At 38.6% G+C, this 21,664-nt stretch overlaps 1 protein-coding gene across 4 annotated transcripts in view; it reads left to right on the forward strand.

Annotated features, from left to right (window-relative positions):
- TULP4 (TUB like protein 4) overlaps positions 1–21,664 on the forward strand; it is a 150,127-nt gene that overhangs the window by 89,634 nt on the left and 38,829 nt on the right. For all 4 annotated transcript variants that reach the window (XM_058834686.1, XM_058834687.1, XM_058834685.1 and 1 more), the window contains 2 exons: positions 6,758–6,886; positions 7,202–7,363. In XM_058834686.1, coding sequence (XP_058690669.1) covers positions 6,758–6,886; positions 7,202–7,363 — 291 coding nt within the window. The remainder of the gene's footprint in view (positions 1–6,757; positions 6,887–7,201; positions 7,364–21,664) is intronic.

A 21,664-nucleotide genomic window follows, 5' to 3' on the forward strand; every position in this document is an offset into this window, starting at 1 on the left:
CAAAAATAGGTACATGTGGTGGGTTGGATGCCAACCTGAAGATACCTTTTAAAAATAGGTATGTTTGTCATTCATCTGCAAAGTAAACACACAAAACTTGCTGGGGAGCATCAACATTCTTCCCAGTGGGTGAGCAACTGCACTGTTACTTGCAGAGGCTACCAGCCACTCACAGAGGTCACACAGAATGAGTAACCTCTGGGAGAATGAATGCTTCCCCTGCATGTACTCAGAGGGTTGCTGCTGTTGTCCAGCTCCTACCTGGACATTTCTCTTTCTGCAGCTGCACAGGTGATCTGAGTCTTTGTCAGCCTGGTGTGTACCCTGAGTATTATGAAAACAAACACCAAGGAGAAAGGGGGAAAAAATTAGAGCAAGTGCATCCAAAAAACCTGCACAGAGCTTCTAATGTATCCCTACATTGTACTTTACTTCAGGTTAAAAACCTGAGGTGTTTGAGTTGGAATTTGCAGTAGAATTTCACATGAAAGCCACAGAGAAGTCTGTGGTCAGAGGAAGGTACAGGGCTGGACCTGGACCTTTCATCTTCATTAAGGTCAGCACTTTCTTGCTGGTCCAGCCTTACCTCAGATTTAATTTAGGATGAAGCTAAGTCTTCAGGTGACATGCTTAGCTTATTGACAATGTTATAGCATGAAATCAGATTGTAAGCTTAAAAAAATAAAATAAAAAAAAATAAAAAATTGAAACTCCTTTTCAAAGAGCAGAACAAACGAGATGACAGCAGGTGCAGAATAATACACTTCTTTCAATGAAAATGTAGGATCCTGGGATAAAGGATGTACGAGTGGCAGTGGAAAGTTGTGCCTGTGGCAGCAGCCAAACACCCGGGGGCTGTGAGCAGCTGCTGTGCCCTCGGCGCAGGGCACCACTGACCAAAGCTTATCCCAAGGCAGGGATAGGGATATTACATGACCTCTGTCCCTCAGATACCTGGAGGCTCTTCCAGCCCTTCTAGGGGGATAGCTCACTTTTATTGTTCAGACTAGAGAAGTATGAAGAATTTGGGTGGTGGATTCTGTCTCCCAGAACTCATTCCTCTACTCCCTCTGTAACCTGCAGCCCCTATTGCGAGTTGGCAGTTTTTCTCAAGAAACATAGATGCCATTACAGATTTGCCATTCTTTAGCTGCAACACAATGTTTGTGATTAATAGTAGTAGTTTCTTCTTAGTAATAATAATTCTTTGATGGGTATCATACCTAGGAAAGTGACAGCTCCATATGCAAATGAGGCACTTCCATCCAGTTGTAATGTCACTGGAAACAAAAAGTCAGAGCTCTGCAGGTGTGGGAGAGACAGGGAGTGTATCATCAGAGAATGCAATAGAAGACAAGGAGGATAGGAAAGATGGGTGTTGCCAACTCACTGTCTGCCACATCTGCTGGTTTTTTGTCTGGTGTTATTAGTAGGAGAAATGCTTGCTTGGTGCTCTTTGTGTGATTGAATTAGTTTGAATGGAGAGAATTATCCTGACATTATTGTAATGGCACGAAATAAAGGTCATAAGAGAAGGTGAAAGTAAGAACAATTGCTAACAATCTGCAGCATGAGAAATTAGGAGAGAGAAAACTCAGATAACCTTCATTTAAAAAGTATTAACATTTAAAAGACAGTTAAATGTTTCATTGAATTAAACATATGCAGAACCATTTAGAACTAAATATTGGTTATTGGTAAAGTATAGTTAGAAGCAATAACTCGTTAACTACAACTCTACTGCTTATTCTGGGTGCTTGTTCCAACTTTCAAATTATATTTTAGTTACAGAAACCCACTTCAGTTGACTAACTTCAGTTAGTTAACTAGTGAATGTACAAAGCTGGCACAGGTTCTTCTAGGATTGATGGGGATGTGTATTCCTGCACATACCCATGTTATATGTATGTAATGTATATACACTTGTATATATGTGTAGCTGTATCTCTCTGTACAATGGAGGGAGAAGCACTGAAATACAGTAGCATGTAAAGATGGTCATTGTTTTCTTTGGTTCTTGTACATGTGTTCCATTTGTGCTCCCTACTGCACACACATATTTTTCTTTGATAGATAGACGCACAGATTTTTTCAGATCTGTCTCTGTTAATAAACTGTAATGCCAGTATGTTGCACCTGCTTTATGGACATATTTATCCATACTTTAACCACGAGTAAAGATCAATGTATTTATTAGGGAGTTGCATAACAGGACTACTTGATCAAGCAAATAGATGATGCTCCGTGATTCCAGGTATATTGTCCAGTCCCTTTTGTCAATGCTTTCTTTCAACCTTTATATGTTCCTTTAAAAAGTTGAGTACTTTCCTAAAAGCGTAGGATCGAAGGAAGCCTTTGGATAGACTGAGTCCTGTACTCTGCTACTGTAGGCAGTACCCTGATCTCCTTCCTTATTCTGTCCTGGGAACAGTTAGGTCTTGTGCTGTCACTGCTTGGAGGGTGGACCTATTTCACTTACAATAGCATTAGAAATGTAGTCTGATTTATCTGGGGAGGGAAAGGCCAGCCATTCCACACGGAGTTATAATGCATCACATCCTGTGCACCCTGCAAAGATGTCAGCTTCACTTGTAATTGCAGAAACGTTCACGCCAGATACAGGAACATGGCTCTTCAGGTGTTGCAAATTGTGCTGTAATCAAACATTGGCATGGAGTATTCTCTGCTCTCTGTTGCTGTGGCAGTCCATGTGCAAGCACATCTCTATAGCATATGTGAAAATGAATGCTGGAGAAGACCTCTATCTTTAGAGCATATGCCTCTCCCCAGAAAAATGGATTGAGGATCAGAGATTTAAAAAAATGAGTCACTGTGACTCACTACAGTATATCCATAATAAAATCTATCTAAATTTGGTAAGGAGCTCTAGGAACTAATTGCCCTAGTTACTTACCCCTTTTATTTTTTTGTATATATTTGTCCCTTGCTTCTCTGGCAATTATGTACTGTATGTACAGAAATAAGATTTCACTAATGACACTTGTGTGGTATTCTAGATTAAGGAGTTGTGCTCTTGCAAAACTGATTGGTGACTCATTTTCAATTATCTCCTTCAAAAACCATATTGAAATTAGGAATAACAAAAGCTCTCCGAATGCTTTGGATTTTAGAGGTCTTGTGTTGTGTTAGAAAATGTGAAAAAATTATTAAAAGTGTCAATAGCATGTAGTAAATTTAGATTACTAAACCTGGTTTCTGTTGGGAAGAGATCACAGCTACTGTAAATCATACACTTGCTACTCCAAAACTGCAGTTGCTCAAGATTTCTTGTCTAAAATCTTAAGTAGATAATAACATTGTTAGCAGCATTAAAGTATGCAATAAGTTCTTGGGTAGAGTTTTAGCACATGCAGGAATAATTAAATTTAATTCCTAAACATCAAGTTGCAGGTTAAACCAGAGATGTTGAAGGTCCTGAATGATGAACTTTTTAAACAATTTTTTTTACCACTATTCATTGTATAAAAAGGAGCTCAAAGAAGACACAAGACTGACTCAAAAGCTCACAGCTTTGTGGAAAGCATCTTGTTTAGGGGCAAATTGTTGGCCTTTACGTTGTACTTAATATCTCAGGCCAAATTTTATTCATGAGATATCATATCCTGTTTGAGACAGTGTTTTAGAAGCTGATTAATACCTGTGGTACTTTTTTTTTTTTTAAGAGTAGAACGACCACAATTTGTATTTTTTATAAAATTAAAAAAACACACAACCAACCAACAAATAAACAAAAATAATCAGACAATATAGAAAGGCTGTGTAGACCCCAAACGTTCCAGAGACAACTTAATTTTGTGTACCAACATTCTCTCTCTTTTGAGTACAAGATAAAACAGTTCAGACCTTCAGTACCTGAGTGAAGATGCTAAGTAGAAAACAGAGGACCATAAAGGCAGAAGTAAAAATGAGTCCTGTGTGAGTTGAAGCTGTTAGTGAAAGTAATGATATCTTTGCATTTATGGGTTAGCAGTAAAATGCCTCTTTGTAGAGGGGTAATTCAAGCTTATGTGTTATTTAAGTGGGCTATCAATGGGACATGTTTTCATATACTTTACATTTGAGCCAACATAAAAGCCAGAAGTCATCTTAATACTTAGGGTAATCCTTCCTTTTTTTATCTCTTCTTCAGCATGTTAAGTGTCTAAAATGAAATTGGAAATACTCAAAGCAGTTGTGGACTCAGCACCTGAACTCAGATGTTAAGTGTAAATTACGGCAGCGTCTTTAAAATTACTTTGTAAAATAACATTTGCTCTGTGTTTAAATGAGTTAATTTTCAAATTACAAATTTGCTTCCATATGAGGCTATTATCAGAAGGCATAGAAAAATCATTGTCTTGCTTTCATTTCTGATTACAGAGCAAGGAGTTTATTTCAGAAGTTACTAATTTGAATCTAATTGAGATGGATGGAAGCTCTAGTTAATCTTGTTTACATTCAAATGTACTTTTGGATGTTTTATCAAATCTAAACAAAAGACAGGTTTCATAGAATCTGAATTAAAATTTTGAAGTTTTAACAATATTCCTATTTAAAATAGAAAAGAAACAAAACACAACAAAGTAACTGTTGTCACTTTGCCCGTAATTCCTATTATAAAGTCAATTTGTGTGTCTGATCTGTAAAATTGTGTGTTTATCTCAAATCTTTGCTAGACTAAACAGGGAAATTTTAATTCAAGTAGTAGCATTTTTTATGGTGTTTGCTAAAGCATTCGTGTTACTTGAACAACTAGTTCTCTTTTTTTTTTTTTTCCTAAATTTTGTCTAGAAATTTATTCTGGTATGATGGAGAATTCATTTGGTATGGTCTGTGAAACATAAGTAGTGTCTAAGTGTTTAAAGATCAGTGTTTTAGTGGTGATAAGCACCTTCCACTCATTAATGGTCATCATTAGCCTTAGCAGCTCCCAGCTTTTAAAGATGAAGATTTTTTTAATGTTATCTTTGAGTTTTTCTTTACTTCTTTCATAATACTGTTAGGTATTGCTGGCAAGTACACTCATGTCATTGTTGCATTTTGTCTCAGGATGAATGAAATTATGGCTCTGTGCATTGGATTTATACTGAAATGAAAACAAAATTTTGACAAATCTATGCTACTTTTGTTTAGGTGGAAGGGACAGAGTGAAACCTCCAACCAAATGCATCTGCTTACATTGCTATAATGGAATATTTTATTAACTGCTCTTCCAACCTGAGAATTCTTTTAAAAAGCTGAATGTTATATAATCTATCTAGGGGCATTGTATAATTTGCCCAACTGGAAACAGGACTGGTAACTTAGAGTGCAGCTGCAAGGTTATATTAAGTAGAAGCCAGTGTTTTTCTGCAAAATCTCAAATGGGATTCTTTTAAGCTGTGTAACAACAGAGAGGTGTTTTGTCATATTTGCTTCTCCCCATAATCTTTGCATATGAATGAAGAAATGGTTTTCCTGTGGTTGTTTAAAGGTTCTAGGGCTGATGCTTCAGCCTGGTGAGCTCCACTGATTACAGTTTAACATTCTTAAGTTGTGACCTTGACGCTCTGAATAAGTGTAGCACTCACTAAATAAGTGTAAGATCATCCCTCAGCTGTCAAGTTTAGGTTTAAGGTATGCATATTTATATCCTAGTCCTGATTTCCTTGTGAAGCAGGAAGGTTCTGTCTACTTAGAGCTCATCTTAGGACTGGAATCTCTAGGAGGATCAGTCCATCTCTGTAAACAGCAAAACATAATTCAGGAAAATTTTGCCTTTGCTTTTAGATGATTAATTATCCATTTAGTTTTATGAAAAAGTGTCATTACAGCTGGATGTTAAGTAGTTGAAATAACACTCTACTAATTGAGTATTTAATATATGTTTACTTTGTTTGCATACTCTAGTCTCAATAAAATAGCTGGGGGGGAATTTACTTGTGTATGAATGTAAGTGTCCCATATATATCTGCATGGTTTTGAAATAAAACTAATTGGGAAAAGAACTTTTTAAAGGAAAAGTCACTAACAGAAGGTAAATTGTTATTCTGCTAATTTTTGCTTCAGGCACTCGGATGACATGCTTTTTTTCAGTTTTATACTGAGATCTCGAGACATACTGTGTTTGTTAAATTGGTATTAATTAAAAATGAGAAAGCAATTTGGTAGGTTTAGACTTGATTAGATTTTCCACAAAAGCTCAGATAGCTCTGTTGTGGAGAGAAGAATCCAAAGCTGCTTTGTATTCCTTCTGCACTCAGTAGCAAAGCAACTTTCCTATGAAATTTCTATTTTTTAATAATTTGAGACTCTCAGGTTGTTTTGAATCTGAGTATTTGAATTGTGTGCAGAGCATGCCACTTTATTTGAAGTCAGCAAGAGGTAATGATTTGACAAAGATTCTGACAGTCTCTGGGATTACATTGGGGGAATCATTTGAGGGACTGTTGGATAATCTGTGCAGGGCTTCCTGTTTGCAGCTTCTATAATGGAGTCCTGTGCTCCAGTGTTCCCTGTGATTTTATTGAAAGTGTTCAGTGCCTTCCAAAAAGGCCTGACAGTGAGAGATTGTGCATTTCCTGACAACCATGACAAAATGATACCAGCTGTTCTCAAGAGGCGCCTAATGCTGGGCTGAAAATTGCTATTTTGTGCATCTTTAGGGTTTAAATGCGATGATATTTATTTGGCAGTGTTGTTTTACTGGTTCTTGTTAAATAGCTGTTAGCCCAACATGCAGTTTCGGTAATGCTGTTTTTGTTTGTAATCTTCTAAGGTTGTGCTGGTGAGATGGAATGAACCATTCCAGAAATTAGCAACCTGCGATGCAGATGGAGGAATATTTGTTTGGATACAATATGAAGGCAGATGGTCTGTGGAGCTTGTGAACGATCGTGGGGCACAGGTTGGTATGCATGTTTTCTTTGCAGTCAAGAGTGATCAGGTCCTTAGAGGCCAAATGAAGAGGACAAGGAATGGTACTTTATACCTTTCAAAAAGCACAGGAGAAAACGAAACATTTCTTTATTGAAAGGAATATGCAAGAATTGTCACAAAGACACCTGGCAAGCACAGTGCTTTCTCCAGTAGGCCTGACATCAGAGCTTCAGCTGGGCTAATAGTTGGCCTATCTCGTTCTGAGCACTGCTGCCTTTTATTAAAACAGTAAGAAAGTCCTACGTGGCCCATATATATATTTTCTTGTCTTTGATATGTTAAGGTAAGCGACTTTACATGGAGCCATGATGGAACTCAGGCACTTATCTCCTATAGAGATGGATTTGTGCTGGTCGGTTCAGTCAGCGGACAAAGACACTGGTCTTCAGAAATAAACTTGGAGAGTCAGATCACCTGTGGCATATGGACTCCAGATGACCAACAGGTAATGAAAATGGGGCATTTAGGGGTGTCAGTTGGGTTGCATGGGTATGCTATAGAATACACCTCTTAAAAAGTTGCCAAGGTCACTTGGTAAGATCAGTTTCCATCAAAACTGCTGCTCCCACTGATAATGAAAATTGAATGAATCCTGTTGTGCTTATTAGGCAAATATGATAGTGCAGCAAGTTCCCTGGCATCACTTTTCACCCTGATTCACACACAGTCTTATTCAAAGTTAGTTGTTTGAGACAGGAATCTGTTAATTGTACCCTTAATTTGTTGTTATAGCTATCTTATAAACAAATTTTCCCAGAGATACAGCTTGGACTATTAAACATCTGACTGGTCATTTCTGTGTCGATTTGTCCAGTCTGCCCTTGCATCAGAAGCAGTTCCAGCAGTTCCTATGGTTATATCTTGCATTCACATAAGCAAATGTATGTAATTGAGTGTTGAAGAGATGTCTCAACTTTATGCAAATAAAATTTAAAAGAATAAATTTTGCTGAGCTTTGAAAAAGCCAGTTAAAAAAATCTTTACCATTTTTCTAAAGAATTATATGATAGTGGACACAGCACCATTTACAGCCTGGCTGGAGCTGGGGTGCTGGTTTCATTTGCAGGATTTACATTGGTTCCTTGCCTTTCACTGCTGAACTGACTGGAATGGTCTTTCCTTCCACATGTTTGCTGTCACTGTGGCTGTGTATGTGTGTATCACTCAGTGCCGAAGGAAATGATGGGCATAGTATAGTGCAAAGAGAAACCCTGTTAGGATCACAGCTGGATTGTTTTCCATCCTTCATTTTATACTGCCATGGAAAGATGCTGGATAAAGGCTCAAGGTGCTACTGAATTTATAATACTATAAATTCATCCAAGGTAGAGTTATTTTGGGAGTTGCTAGTGGAATATAATAGCACCAATAATATACATTTCTGCAGCAGCATCTAATAATTTTAGAGTACTCTGCAAAGAATAATGAATTAATAATTGAAGCACTGCTTTTTAAAGCCAGGGAGTCTGCCTGCCTTTTTTTCGAATCTAGGGAAATGTAAATCTTGACAATAAATAATTTACTTGAGATCAAGAGGAAGAGACAAGCAGCAGAAGTAGGAGGGGAAGCTAAGATCTAATAGCTCTCAGTGCTATGTTTTAAACATGAGGCTACCCCACTTGTGTGATGCTCAGTTGTTGCTACTGTATTTGGAAATATCTTCACTTGAGTGTTTAATTTGGAGTGGCTGACTGCCTTTAATTCAGTTTAGCCAATATGTTTGTACTTTCTAATCTGGATGCTCCATAAGTGGTTATTCCAGGAAACAAACACTTGTTCAGAGTCCAGATAAATGCTTTTGAACATAATGGCCAATTTCAGCTATGTAAAAATGGCTTGCTTGACTTACAGACTCTGCTACTGACAAACTCACTGAAATAGAGACCCAAACCAGCCACGAGCTTGATGTTACTCTGCACAGTTCTCTCTAACTATGTGGTTTGCAGGGGTTTGCATGTTAAGTGATGATGGATCTTTGTACTATTCTCCAGAGCTGGTGAAAAGAAGTGATCTTCTAAAATATATTTAGATGTACTTGCCTCTGGAGGCACGAGGAAATATGAATCACAGAAGTGCTGGGTGAGAGACTGTGCTCAGTTCAAACTAAAAATAGCAATATGGGGGGAAGGACGTTGCATACATTACATAAATAAGTGTTTATGGAAATGGATACCCTTACTAGCTTATTGCCTTACCTCAATTTTCTCCTGATTGCTATATGTGCAAATGAGAACAAAATACTATTCTAGTCTAGAGTAGCTTCAGCATCTTCCCTGTTGCTGCTTAATGTACTCTGCTTGTCAGTACAGTCACTGAAAGATAAATGTTGACATTTAAATTTAGATTTACCTACTGTTCTTTTTGTTACCCCTCTGGCACCATGAAGGTTGCTAGTGAAAGTATTCCTGGAAAGTATTACACTCCATGGTCCCATGACCTTTAACACAATTATCTTTAAAATTTACATTTCCAGGGGGATTGTATTGTTCAGAATCCATTTTCTGTTGTCCTGATAGAAATTTTCTCAGTATAGTCTGTCTGTCTCTCAGGCTACTGTCTCCCAGTCTGACACTGAGTGCCATGCTTGTGTTAAACTTGGATGGATGGGATTGCTCAGGAGCAGGATTTTCCTTGCAGTTTTTAAATGTTTTTTTTTTTTCGTGGCTACAAGAGACTGTAGAAGTCATGTGGAGTATTTTTCTGGTGAGCAGGCTCACCTATGATCATGTAGGGATGAAAAGTATATTTGAAATGAAAAATAAATTTTAAATATCAGAGAATACTGTTTCCCGTCTTGAGACAGTTCTGCAGCATTGTCTCATGCTTGTTTTCAAGGAGGGAGTGTATATACCAAGCAGATTGAGGACTTTATTAGTGAGAAATAGCTTGACTTTTGTCTAACCAAAGACTTTATTTATAATTATAGAAGCAATGTCAATAAGTAATTGAGGATTTTTCCTAAACCCACAAGTCATACAATACACTGGCCAGTGCTTTATCTCCCTCTGTTTGCTGAGCTTGCAGTGACATTTTTCTATCAACTCCTGCTGCCCTCAGGCCACCCTTTCCCTCTCCTTCTCCTTATATTTTACCCATTAAAGAGATTATCTCTCTTCATGATGGAGAGAGTGTCAGAGAACTGGGTGAGAACTGTAGAGGGTCTGATTATCCCTTCGTTGGTAGCAATATAGTGTAACTCCTTGAACTTCCCTGGGGTTATTTCTGTTGCTGTTTCTGTGTGTGAAAAGGGAAATCACTCTCCAATAGAGGAAATCCTCAGTGAAAATGAATTAACGTATTTTAATTCCTGGGTATCCCAGGAGGTGCTAGTAACCTATATTTGGTCCCTGCATCTCTGCTAGTACAAATTATTAGACTTTTCTGACAGCTGTAAGTGCCCATTTCTGTTTTGCCCCCCGCTTCCTTTTTCCTGTTGTAAGCTTTTATTACTGGAAATTCAGGGACTGCACAGGATTCTGTTTGACTAGGACATGATGGGTATATGTATACATGCAGGTATATGTGAACTTTGCCAGCATGCTTCCTTCTGTTTGCTTTGAAAATCAGTTTATAAGCAGGTAGGCTAATTTGATTTGCATCCTGCCGGTACAGCTGTTGTCTGTGGTCCCATTGTGATGCGACATGCATGAGTACTAAAAATGTGTAAATACGGGCCCCAAGGTTCAGCCTCTTCTGTGCCTCATCAGACAAAATTATGTTCTCAGTGAAACAGAAAAGCCAGCACCATGTTAGGAACAGATATTCTGTGCACTGAAAGGTCTTAAAATGCACTGGAAGAAAACAGTGAGGCCAGCAGCAGATGAATTCCGTCGTATCAAACACAACGCAGGGTGCAGGAGCTCTGTATGTTGTTTTTTTAGAAGTCTCTTGAAGCTTGCAGTTGCTGTGCAGAGAGGCAGTTTCTAAGCTGTTACTCACTGCTGCTCGCAGCACTTGCCATCCTATTCCCATGGCAACCACAGAGACGCTTCAGCATCTTTTTTCCATGACAAGCAGGAGGCAGGGGCAGGCTTCAGTTCCTTCCCCCCTTCCTGCAGTGCATCAGGGCGGAGCCCAGGACCCAGAATGGAGCTCCCGGTGAAGAAGGGGATGTGTGTTGTTCCTGGGCCCAGCAGTGGGGTTGGGTGGGATCCCTGTGCTGGCACAGCACATGGTGCCATACGTGACCCTGGGTAGGAGCAGCACCGTGCTGTGCCCAGCAGTTGCCCCGTGGCAGCCACAGCTCTCACGGGAGGTAGGAGCTGATTAACCAGAAGTGCTGTCGAATGGTTACAGGTGGCATCAGGTGTTTCATGAGCTTCTCTCTCAGAGTTCTTGGGTTTTGGTATGGCTTTAGTCCTTGGCAGGAATTTTACCTAATAAATCCCCTTTTAATAAATCTGCTTTTGAATCCCCTATTTTCATCTGTAAACTATGATTTGCAGTGGCAAATTATCCAATCCTTTTTGAGGAAATGGTGTTCTGAACAGCTCCTAAGCTGGAAATAAGGATAGTAGCCTTACCTAGCTTCCAGAACACAGCTTAAAACCACAGAATTTATAAGTGTTTGAAAATGTTGCATCTGTTTGGGCCCTGCTGTTGCCTTCTCACCTACATCTGCACTTGCCTGTGACTCTGAAATGAGATGTTTGTGCCCACTCACCCTCCTGTTCTGGTTTTATTCAGGTGCTATAGCACACGTTTAGTTTGGGCAGTCCTTGTTGTTATAGTAGTCAGATGGGTCAAGTTTAATTATTCTCAGACATATGGATATGTGGAAAAAGATCTTGAAGATGGCCTTCTAATGAGTTGACAGGATGATGAAAGGGAGCTACAAAGGGGCAACTGGGGCAGCATGGGGAAGGTAGCTATTTACCATAATTATTGTGAATGAAGAAAAGGAAGGACAAAATGAAAAAGCTTACAGCCTGTGAAATTTTAAAATGTAAGCAATTATTTTGGTCTTTATTAGAATAATTCTTGTTCCTGTTAAGGATTTATAGGTTCACATAAGGGATCCTTAAAGATGTCAGGGAATAATTACATTTTTGGGTCTCAGCATACAAAAATGCATTGTTTTCTCCCAGCAGTTCTGGATGTAGAGACTACCAAATGATGGTTACAGTGACTAGGGCCACTCAAAATTGCACTGCAAGGTACAGTTGTTGAGGAAGATCTGAAAGCCTTATTTTTATTGATGGATGAATTACTCAGATTACTGGGAAAAATGGCTGGAGGCTTTTTATAGCATTGGAGACGTGTCATTAATTAACAAGGCAGTTTATTCAAGCCACAAGGGCTGCAGACAATGGTTAAATCGCATATAAGCATTTTAACATTGCATGCTGCATAATTGAACAGCAGCATTAAAATGCAAAAGGAGGACAGGGAAGGAGACTTCGGTTGTCTTTCAAGATAAATCTGTTTGTTATATAAAACAAACAGATAAAACCCATCACAGCTTAACTGTCTAATATTTTGGACTGTTTTTAGAAGCATTTCAAACCTTTGTGGCAGACTTGCTATTAAAATTAATGATTTCTGCTTACTTGTGCTAAGGGGTCTGTAAATATTTACTAAGCTGTTTCAGCCTTTAGTAAACAAAATAGTGGGGGAGATTTATATAAACTTAAAATGTTTAAATATTTTTGCAGAGATTTCGTATTCTTGTTTTATATATTTATACATGATGGAAGCCAGTAACACTTTGTTTTTGCTTTTGGCTTGGGGGACTTGATTTTTATGATGGTACATAATAGTGACAGATTTTGTGGGAAAAGTAATGTGAATTTTAAGTGCTGTTTTGCCTTTCTTTCTCCCATCTCTTTTTATTACGTTGTTTTCAAGCTGTATTGTGCTGCTATTTCCTAAATTATAGATATCTCTTTTTTTTCCTCCCCTTTTTTTCTGATATCAATGTATAGTTGTATTAGCATTGTTTTTCCTTTGCCTTTTTGTCTCAAGTCGGTTTTTATGCATCATTCTGCTGAGAAGATGTCTTCCAAAATGAAGGAAGGAGAAAACTTAGCTTGGTGCACTGTGTCATTTCTTGGTTGTGCTTTCCTTTTTTCACTAGCAATGAGCAGCTACACTGCAGATTTTTGTGCTCAGATGAAGACATTTTAGGCTTTGCCTTGAGTTTTGGGGAGGGTAGGCAACAAGGATATTCTCCTTGGAGCCTCTAGGGCTCATCCTTGGCTCCAGGAGCTTTGGCATCTATCTGTGGGTTTATTCCAGACAAATTTTTCCTGCCAGAAAAGCCTAGTCTGTACTGCACAGTTACTGAGTGGGTAATTGGAGGAACAGAGCAATAAGGTGATACTTCAATGTGCTTTCTTCTTCCCACTCGCTTCATCTGTGCCTTGCCTAATCTTTCCCTGGATGCTCTTCATCCAGCCTGCAGAGGCAAGGCACTGAGAGAGCTAACGAGATGGTGCCATTTGTTCTAGTCATGAGAGCTGTAACATGGGGGTTGTTTATGAGCTGACGGCATCATGGCTCGTTTTCTCAGTAGCTCCTGCAGTGTTTCGTGTCAAGGCTGTTTCAGATGAGTCTTGCACAGAATTTTTTCTCTTAATGACTCTGTCTGAAAGGAGTAATACAACTGTTTTAATGTTTTGCTCGTCCTTGTAGGCAGGGTATTTGATGTTTGTTAGTGCAAAAAGCAAATGCCTGAATGGATTTCTACATCTCTTTGGAAGCACAGTGTACTAGGATGTAGAGATCAGCCTCAGCAGTGTACTTTATAACTCCTTCCCTATGACTCTCAGGTCACAATATTGCTATTTTAGTTGACTGGAATCTGAAGTTTAAATGCTGCACATTCTACCACATCTTTGCCTCCCTCAGGAAAGAAGGATGTTGATGGCAGTGAGAAGCCAGAGATGGAGGGAGAGATGAAAACTTGTGCTATTCAGTTAATGTGTCCACTTAGCATTTTTATTCCCAGTGCTGTTTTACATTTTTGAAGCATCAATGTTTGAGTCAGCAAAGTAAAGATGAGTGCAAATAGAAACAAGACCAGTCTCTGTGTGGGAGGTGTCAGGAAGAAAGAAGTTGCTTTCCTCTCCTCTCACCTTGCTGGCACTTTTACAGAAAGATTTTGCTTATATAGCCTGAAGTCTTTAGTTCTTTGAGACAGGGAGTGTTTACTTGAACTTGTGGTTTTGAAGAGCTCTGTGCTATGCTTCAGCCCCAGGGCAGATGGTAAGAATGAGGTTTTGCAGTGCACCTCTGCAAGGAGCAGCATGCACTTATGCTGTGTTTTAGGCAGTGTAGGGAAAAAATTCTTCCTTCTGCAGGAAGGTGCTCTCTTCAGAAGTCATATATAGGGTAGGAAAATTGCTTTGTTTGTTCAGATTTTGAACTGCTCAGGAGAGGGCATGTGAGTGGAAGTGTAATTCTTACAGAGGGAAAACTCTCCAAACTGTGAATGTTTTACAGCATTTTTTAGGAAGAGTCCATTATTCCACTGCCAAAGCCACTTGGCTGAGAGTACTTGGCCCCAGGAACCCTTTGGTTCATCTAGAGCTTTGAGGTCTTTTCAGCTCAAAAGAAATATAGCTGCCAGTGTGATTGATTTGAACTTTATCATCACTGCTACTTAATCCATCAATTTTTTGGAAGCTTAGTAAGAAGATGAGGAGCCAAATGGAGTCTTGAACTTGGGTCAGATGTCTTCAAGCCTGTGAATAGTCTGAAACCTCGGTGCAGAAAACAAGGATTAGAGTGATTGAATCTTGAGTATGATATTTGTGGATTTCTGCACTAGGTTTTGTCTGGGAAAGCAAGACCAGGTTTCATAGTAAATGGCAGAGGAAAGGTGATAGTTTTGGAAAGTGATATCACATAATCTTTCCATTGATTTGACAAAAAGAGATAGTATACCAGTGGAAAGCGGGAGCAATATCTCCTTATTTTCCAGAACCTTTCCTGTCAGTGTTTCATCCTGCATGGGTTCAACTTGAGCTCTCTGTTCTCTGTCCAGGAGCCAGTTTCTTGTCAGTGTTCAGATGTTGAGGGATTGTTGGCAAGCTGAGAAGGAATTAATCCTTCCTTGCTTTCCTTGCTTTTTAAGAGAATAGCCATTCTTCTTCAGTGCCTCATTCGGTAACAGTTTATTACTCAGCCTGGCTCTGTGTTGACTCAGTTACACTTGACCTCACCCATTCCACGTATTTCCTGACCACATTGAGTTACTGCTCTCTGCCAGCATCCAAGACTTAGAAGGAGAGGGCAGAAGCTGAGGGACTAACTTCCATTAGTGTATAGCTTAACTCAGGGGCTTCTTGATTCTATGTATGAAATTCAAAGCAGCAAGGACATTACTTCTAAACTGCTTTGTATTGCATTTTCACTTGAGAAAACGAGAGTGCTGTCCTTGTTTCTAAGTAATACTATTTCCAATTAGGAAAGAAAACCATGAAACCCCAGCAGAAACTCTCAGACTTCTAAAGCTCTGAATGAGATTTTAGCTTCAGCAGTCAACGTATTTTTCAGGAAATAACTAAAACCTGACTTGGGAATAATGCAGGAGACTGCCAAACATATCAGTTGACTTCTTCTCCTGATTGGGTGGTTGTTGGTAAAACTAATTGTGTTTTCCCACCAGATGTTGTTTTAGTTGCTACGAATAATTGCATATTTGTGAAGAATATGTGTTTTCAGAGACAGATTTTCCTGGCAGTTGTGTGGGACATCAGAAAACAGCACTGCTCAAAGAATATTCCAGAGTACTTCTGCTCTGGGAGTTCAGTGGTTCAAGCTTGGAGTCCTGTCCAAGTTGTTTGCCACAGAAGATGTTCTGTAGAAGCTGTTGGACTTTTATTCATTTTGCATGCTGCTTCAAGTGTGATTTTTTTTCACATTTTAAGTAAGCTGAGGCATATCATTAATACAGTGAACACTATATAGGAGGGCAACTCTTCACTTAAAAATCTAATTGCTGTAGGATGCTTTCTTGAAAAATGTCTTGAGAGTCAAGAAGGAATATAGAAATGTGTGTGCCTGGAATACACAAGTCAGAATTAGTCCAGGTGTAATTACAAGTATGTATAATAATTAGTCTTCCTGCAATTTGCCAGGACGAATTAACATCTGTCATATAATATTTCATGTAAGATCTTTGCCTGGACAATTGCTTCTGTCCCCACATGTCTAGAGTAGTTGATAGCTTCAGATCATAGTTTTAAGACTAGTGTTTCTGACTCCTGAAGTGGCATGCAAGACTGTAGTTCATTTACAGTCATTCAGCTATATTATACTATTATATATTATACTAATATATATAATAATAGTATTATTATGCTATTTTAGAGAGAAATAAAGCCAGTGCAGTTTGAATCCCCAGTTTTTAGTATTTCAATATTTATTAAGCAGATTTGCCATCAAGATCTCTGATGGTTTTACTTTGCCTTCTCCTTGGATGGCTTTGTAATAGTTATCTAGATCCTATGGACTTTGTAGAAGAGAGAATGAACAAACCCAAAAGTAGGTGACTAAGGCAGTGATGCTTTTGAAAGGATTAATGGCCTCAAATGAGAATTTCACCACTATGTGTATATTTATATATGCAGCTAGCTGAATGATCCTGAGCTGTACCAGCCGTGTGTGGGGCTGGTAACTCTTCATGTCCAAAGAGTGTTCTAAGATTTTTGGACATAAAGTCAGTCAAGAAAAATCTAGTGCTCTCCCCCTGAGCTTGTGTGTGAATTTTAGTGATGTCTCTTTTTGTGTCAGTTCAAGAAATCATTTTACAGTGGCTGAATTTTTAATGGAAATAAAAAGTATTCAGCAGGAGACTACCTGTCTCCCTCACTCTGCTTTTCTTTATTTCTCTCTGTATTTTGAGGTAAAAAAAGGAAAGCCAGAAATATGACACTGAGAAAAAATGAACTTTCAGTTTCTAATGTATCCTAAGAGGAGTTTGCTGCACTGTCTCCTGCTATGTGATGGAGAAACAGTAAACAAAAGAAGCCCAAGGAATGCAAAATGCTAATACTGCATCTAAATGGACTGCAGAATTTTGTAGTTAAGCCTTGGCAAGACTGACATGCTTTTGTTAGGCTAATGAATGAAAACAAAGACAATAATTTTCTCCATACTTCCTTTATTACTAAGCCTACCTGCATAAGTAGAAGGTTGGTCCATAGTTTTGTTTATTTATCACTTTATAGTTCAGTTAATTTTGAATCAGGAAAGTAGATTTATCTCTATTAGTATGATGGCAGTATAACAGTGACAACTTTGAAGGCAGTTCCTATCATAAATACTAATGTTTGTCCAGGTGGCTAAATCAAAGCAAACAGAACTAATTCAGCTTCCTTGAACTGCTCAGCATCTTCTGACAGTGCAAACAGTTGACCTTATTAGCATTTTTGCAAAGTGTACTTTCTGAGGTGCCTTTTTTTTCCTGTGGGGGAAGGTGGTGGAGGATACTGAAGAAGAAAGTATAAAGACAGGTCAAAATTTTGAGAATGTGATGGTCAGTGAAGCAAAACACAGAACGAGGCAGCTGCGAATGCAGAGCTGTGCAGGGCAAGCTGTTAAGTGGCAGCATTGGTACAGCCTGGTATGATGGCACCAAGATTTCAGGAGGTGTGTGTGCCAAACACACCCACAAGGGCAGAGAGTAAAACAAAATACTGAAAGGGCAAGGTTTGCCAAGTAGGTAGGAAGAGGAATCCTTCAAACTTTGGAAGTACAACCCTGGAGAATGTTAAAAACCAAAATCCGCTACCTGTCCTGTGGGAGAAGGAAGATCTGTAACTTGAGAGATTGCTAAGAGGAGTTACTGACAGCTTAGCCACATTTTAGGGAAGATTAGAGCACTTAAGATTTCATGACAGATTACGTTAATTTTCAGAATGTTTCAGTGTGTCCAGGAATTTAGATGCAATCTGTTCATGCACCTCACATAGTCCTACAAGGCAAGTTCTGTCTGTATGCGAAAATGTGGGGTTTTAAGAACCAGATTGTACTAGTATCAAATTTGCTAGATTCATTTTCAATGCTGTTTTAATTAATGGAGTCTATGAGTTGTTTCGCGTTCGTGAGTTGTCAGATGTAGGTTCTTTGTAAGAAGCCAGAGAGGATCTGTTAAAAATCCCTGAGCCAGGAGGAGTAAAACAGACACGTGTTCCTTTTTTAGTGTTCCAGCATCACGATACTGGAATATTTCACTTTAGAAGTACTACCCTAAAGTAGCCTCCAATGGCTTTATATTTCTTTCAGTAGCTATAGCAGATCCAACTTCTAATGCTTCAACTTTAACTTCAGTCTAAGGTTCGGTCGTTTCCCGGACGCAGAATGACAGCCCCTGTTCTGAAAATGTATTGATTAGATTTCCTGGGAGTTTTGTTTAACCAGCAACATTAGAAACCTTCAGTGTTAGTACTAAATGTCATGAAGAGAGGCATCTTGTTTTATTGATACCTTTCTGTAACAGTATTGACTGTTCAGTTTGTACAACCAATACCTGAGATTGGAAATAATTCTGCCTTCGACTCCTCCTATGTATTCCAATTATCGTAAAGCTTTAGTGTTCTTCACATTGATGAGTTCAATTTACTTACATTAAACCAAATGAAATAGCAACAAAATGTGTTATGTGCAAAGAAAGCACCGCTCTTAGAAAACTATACTTTTACAAAATAGTGTGCCTCCTGGGCTGGACCTTCAATGTACCAGGTCTTTAGTCACTCCATTGTAGCTTTGTGGATCTCAGTGCTGCCAAACCACTTTCTGCTGGTCCTGTGTCTGGTCCAGAGCATTGCAGCATCACAACAGAGCTTACAGGAACTGTGGAGTTCAGCACAATGCGTCCATACGTAGCAAAGTCACCCAGCACATCCAAGCTGTTCCTCTTGAGCTGAATTTTTAGCTTCTTCGCTGTTGTAATATTCATGTCTTCCGAAGAGGAATACTTCAGAACAAAATACCCCATCTTTTGCTTACCATATGTCTTTTAGAAATTGGTGTATTTCAGACCATTAGTTGAAGTGTATTTGATAACTTGGGCATTTAAGCCAGTTGCAATCTTGAACTGTTTCTAAGTTTAATGGATGATAGTTCAAAAATCTTTAGTTGAAAAACCTGTTAATTTATTAAAACTAGGTTGTGAAACTCAAGTTAGCACATAGACTAAAGAGATCAGCGTGTTCCAGCGAAGGGCGTTTTTCAGGTATTCAGATTTGTTATAATAGATAGGAATCACCCAAGCTTGGGTTTCATGGAGAACTGAGACACTCATGTTTCAGAACTGAACCCACCTTTCAACTCTTGGTACACTTGGAAAACTTGGTGTGCTATCCCAGTGCTGTTTATCAGTTTCCCCTTCAAAACACACAACATCTGGGCACTACAGGAGCCCTGCATTTGTATGACTTTTAATCATCTACAGCTTCACTGTAGTGTAGGCTTTGTGGTGTTTTGATACTTTGTAAAGACATACGGTATTTATGTTGTGGTACTGACTCACACTCGGAATGTATTGGGTGGTTTTAGGCATTTGGTTATCAGATTTTCCATATTCTGCAAATGCAATTCTGCAAGTGGTAATACATATAAGATCGGTTGTAATAATAAGCAGTATGAAAGGAGAGGAGTCAAGAGAAGAACAGAGCAAGGGGCCAAAGAACCACTTCAAAATAAGTACTTGGGAGGTTTTTAAATTACTCTTATTATCACTTAACTTTTGTGTTCAAGGATTAACAAACCACTAAAACTTGTTACCTTTTTTCAACATTCTGTCTGACCTCCTAGATCTGCAAACACAAAAAAAAAAACCCAAAAAAACCCCCACAAACTAATTTTAAGTATCTAAAATGTAGCTTCTTAATTTCTCTGTTCTCTTAATTTCTCTGGGATATCCTGTGGCTCAACCCTTTGTCTGAAGGTCAAGAGAGTTTTATTCATCTGACATAAGTAGCTTGAGCGTGGCATTTATAACCTAAGTAATGTTATGGATGATAACACCATTAGACATTTTTACAGCTTTCAGCAGGAGTTCAGCCAGCAGGACTATCAGGCTGATAAATGCTTTCATCTTAAAGGTTGTATTGCTACAATAACCCTGAAACTTAAAGCTGCTCCTTGAAACCTACAGCCTGGCTGAAGAGATGAAGTGTGCCCTCTGATATTTCTAGTTTGCTAAAGAGCTCTCTCAAGTTCCAGTGCAAGAATCCAGATGCTGACATACAGCTGTTCTGAATTGGAAATTAGAGTACTTAATAATTTTAAATTATTTGAGGGCAGTGCTACTCAAAAGAATTAGCTTTAGATTGAGATGAGATTGAACCTGTTGAGTGGTGAGTGCAAAGTTTCTATTCCTACCCAATTATAAAATGTTTCTGCCGGGTTTTAGGAGGCAGACTCTTGCACTGCTATTTTCAGAAACAATAGAGGTTCACCTCCTCTGTTTAGGTATTTACAATTATAGAACTTTTAGGAGACTAGTTAAAAACTAATCTATAGTAGACTGAGAGTGGTGTGAGAAGCTAGCAGTGACAATTGGTAGGATTTTACCTTTGTAGAAGTTTGTTTTCTTGAGATCGGAAAGAGAGTGGCTGTGTTTTGAAAGTGAATAGTGAAAGTGGCTGTGCATGTGAAAACAGCGGAAATAATGAACAGTGTGAAATGAGATGTGATGATACAAGTGGAAGAAGAATAGAAAAAGGGATCAAAAGGGAGGATAATGTGAGATGAACAAAGGTTGAGTTCTTGCTTTTACATTTAAGAACAGTATTCTGAGCCTTGTAGTAAATTTCACCTGCTGTTTTAACCCAGCAACTATTTAACACAAAATATTTGTAACATGTAATGATTATGGTTAAGGCAGCCAGATACTGGTTTTTTTCAATATTTTTAATAATGGGCAGCAACTCCACTGTTTTTCTTAAGATTTTAATGAATTTATAGGAGTTCTTTTAAATTGCCATTCTAGTTTACAACCTTCATTAAGTTGATCATAAAAAGAATTGTAGTATTTTTGTTTTGTTTTGGTTGTTTTGGGTTTTTTTTTGACTAAGACTTAAGAATCCACACTTCCTTTCTGAAACTTTCAAATAATGACAATTGCTTCCTAGGAGACTGCTGTTGTACAAGTCTGATACAATACACACACTGAATGCTGCAGATCTGATACAGCCTCTCAGTAGGAAGATGGAAAAGAAGACCTCTGACAGCAGAGGTCACCAAGGGTGATTGCAGGCTTTGAAAAACAGCTATACATGAAGATCCTAAATAGGCTATGATTCTTCAGCTTGGGAAAGAGATTACTAGGGAAGTAGATAATAGAGGTCTGTAAAATTGTGACCAATGTTAAGAATGTAAGTAGGGAACAATTATTTGTGTTTCTTTCAGTGTAAAGAGCTAAAGGTTGCCAAATGAAACTATCAGTTATCAGAGAAGAGGGCTTGGGTTTTTTTGTTGAAAGCTACAGGAGTATGCAGGGGAAATGCCTGCTCAGTGCATCCTGTTCTTTTACTCTTCTCTAAACACTTGACCACTCTTAAATGTAAGTTACAAGACTAGGTGAATTTCTGATCTAGGCATATAGCTGTTAGAACCTTTAATTTACAAGTACTGGAAAGAGGTGGCAGACTGAAGAGCAAGCGTACGATTTGACCTTCCTTTTAGCTTCATTTTTAATGCTGGCTAGTTTTCAAGTTGATGGGTGCTTTTAAACTTGCTTTAAAGTATTTGCCTCATACAGAATTACGTGATAGCAGCAACAGCCTTGGCTAAT

The sequence above is a fragment of the Poecile atricapillus genome, chromosome 3 (genome assembly GCF_030490865.1).
Source record: "Poecile atricapillus isolate bPoeAtr1 chromosome 3, bPoeAtr1.hap1, whole genome shotgun sequence".
NCBI lineage: Eukaryota > Metazoa > Chordata > Aves > Passeriformes > Paridae > Poecile > Poecile atricapillus.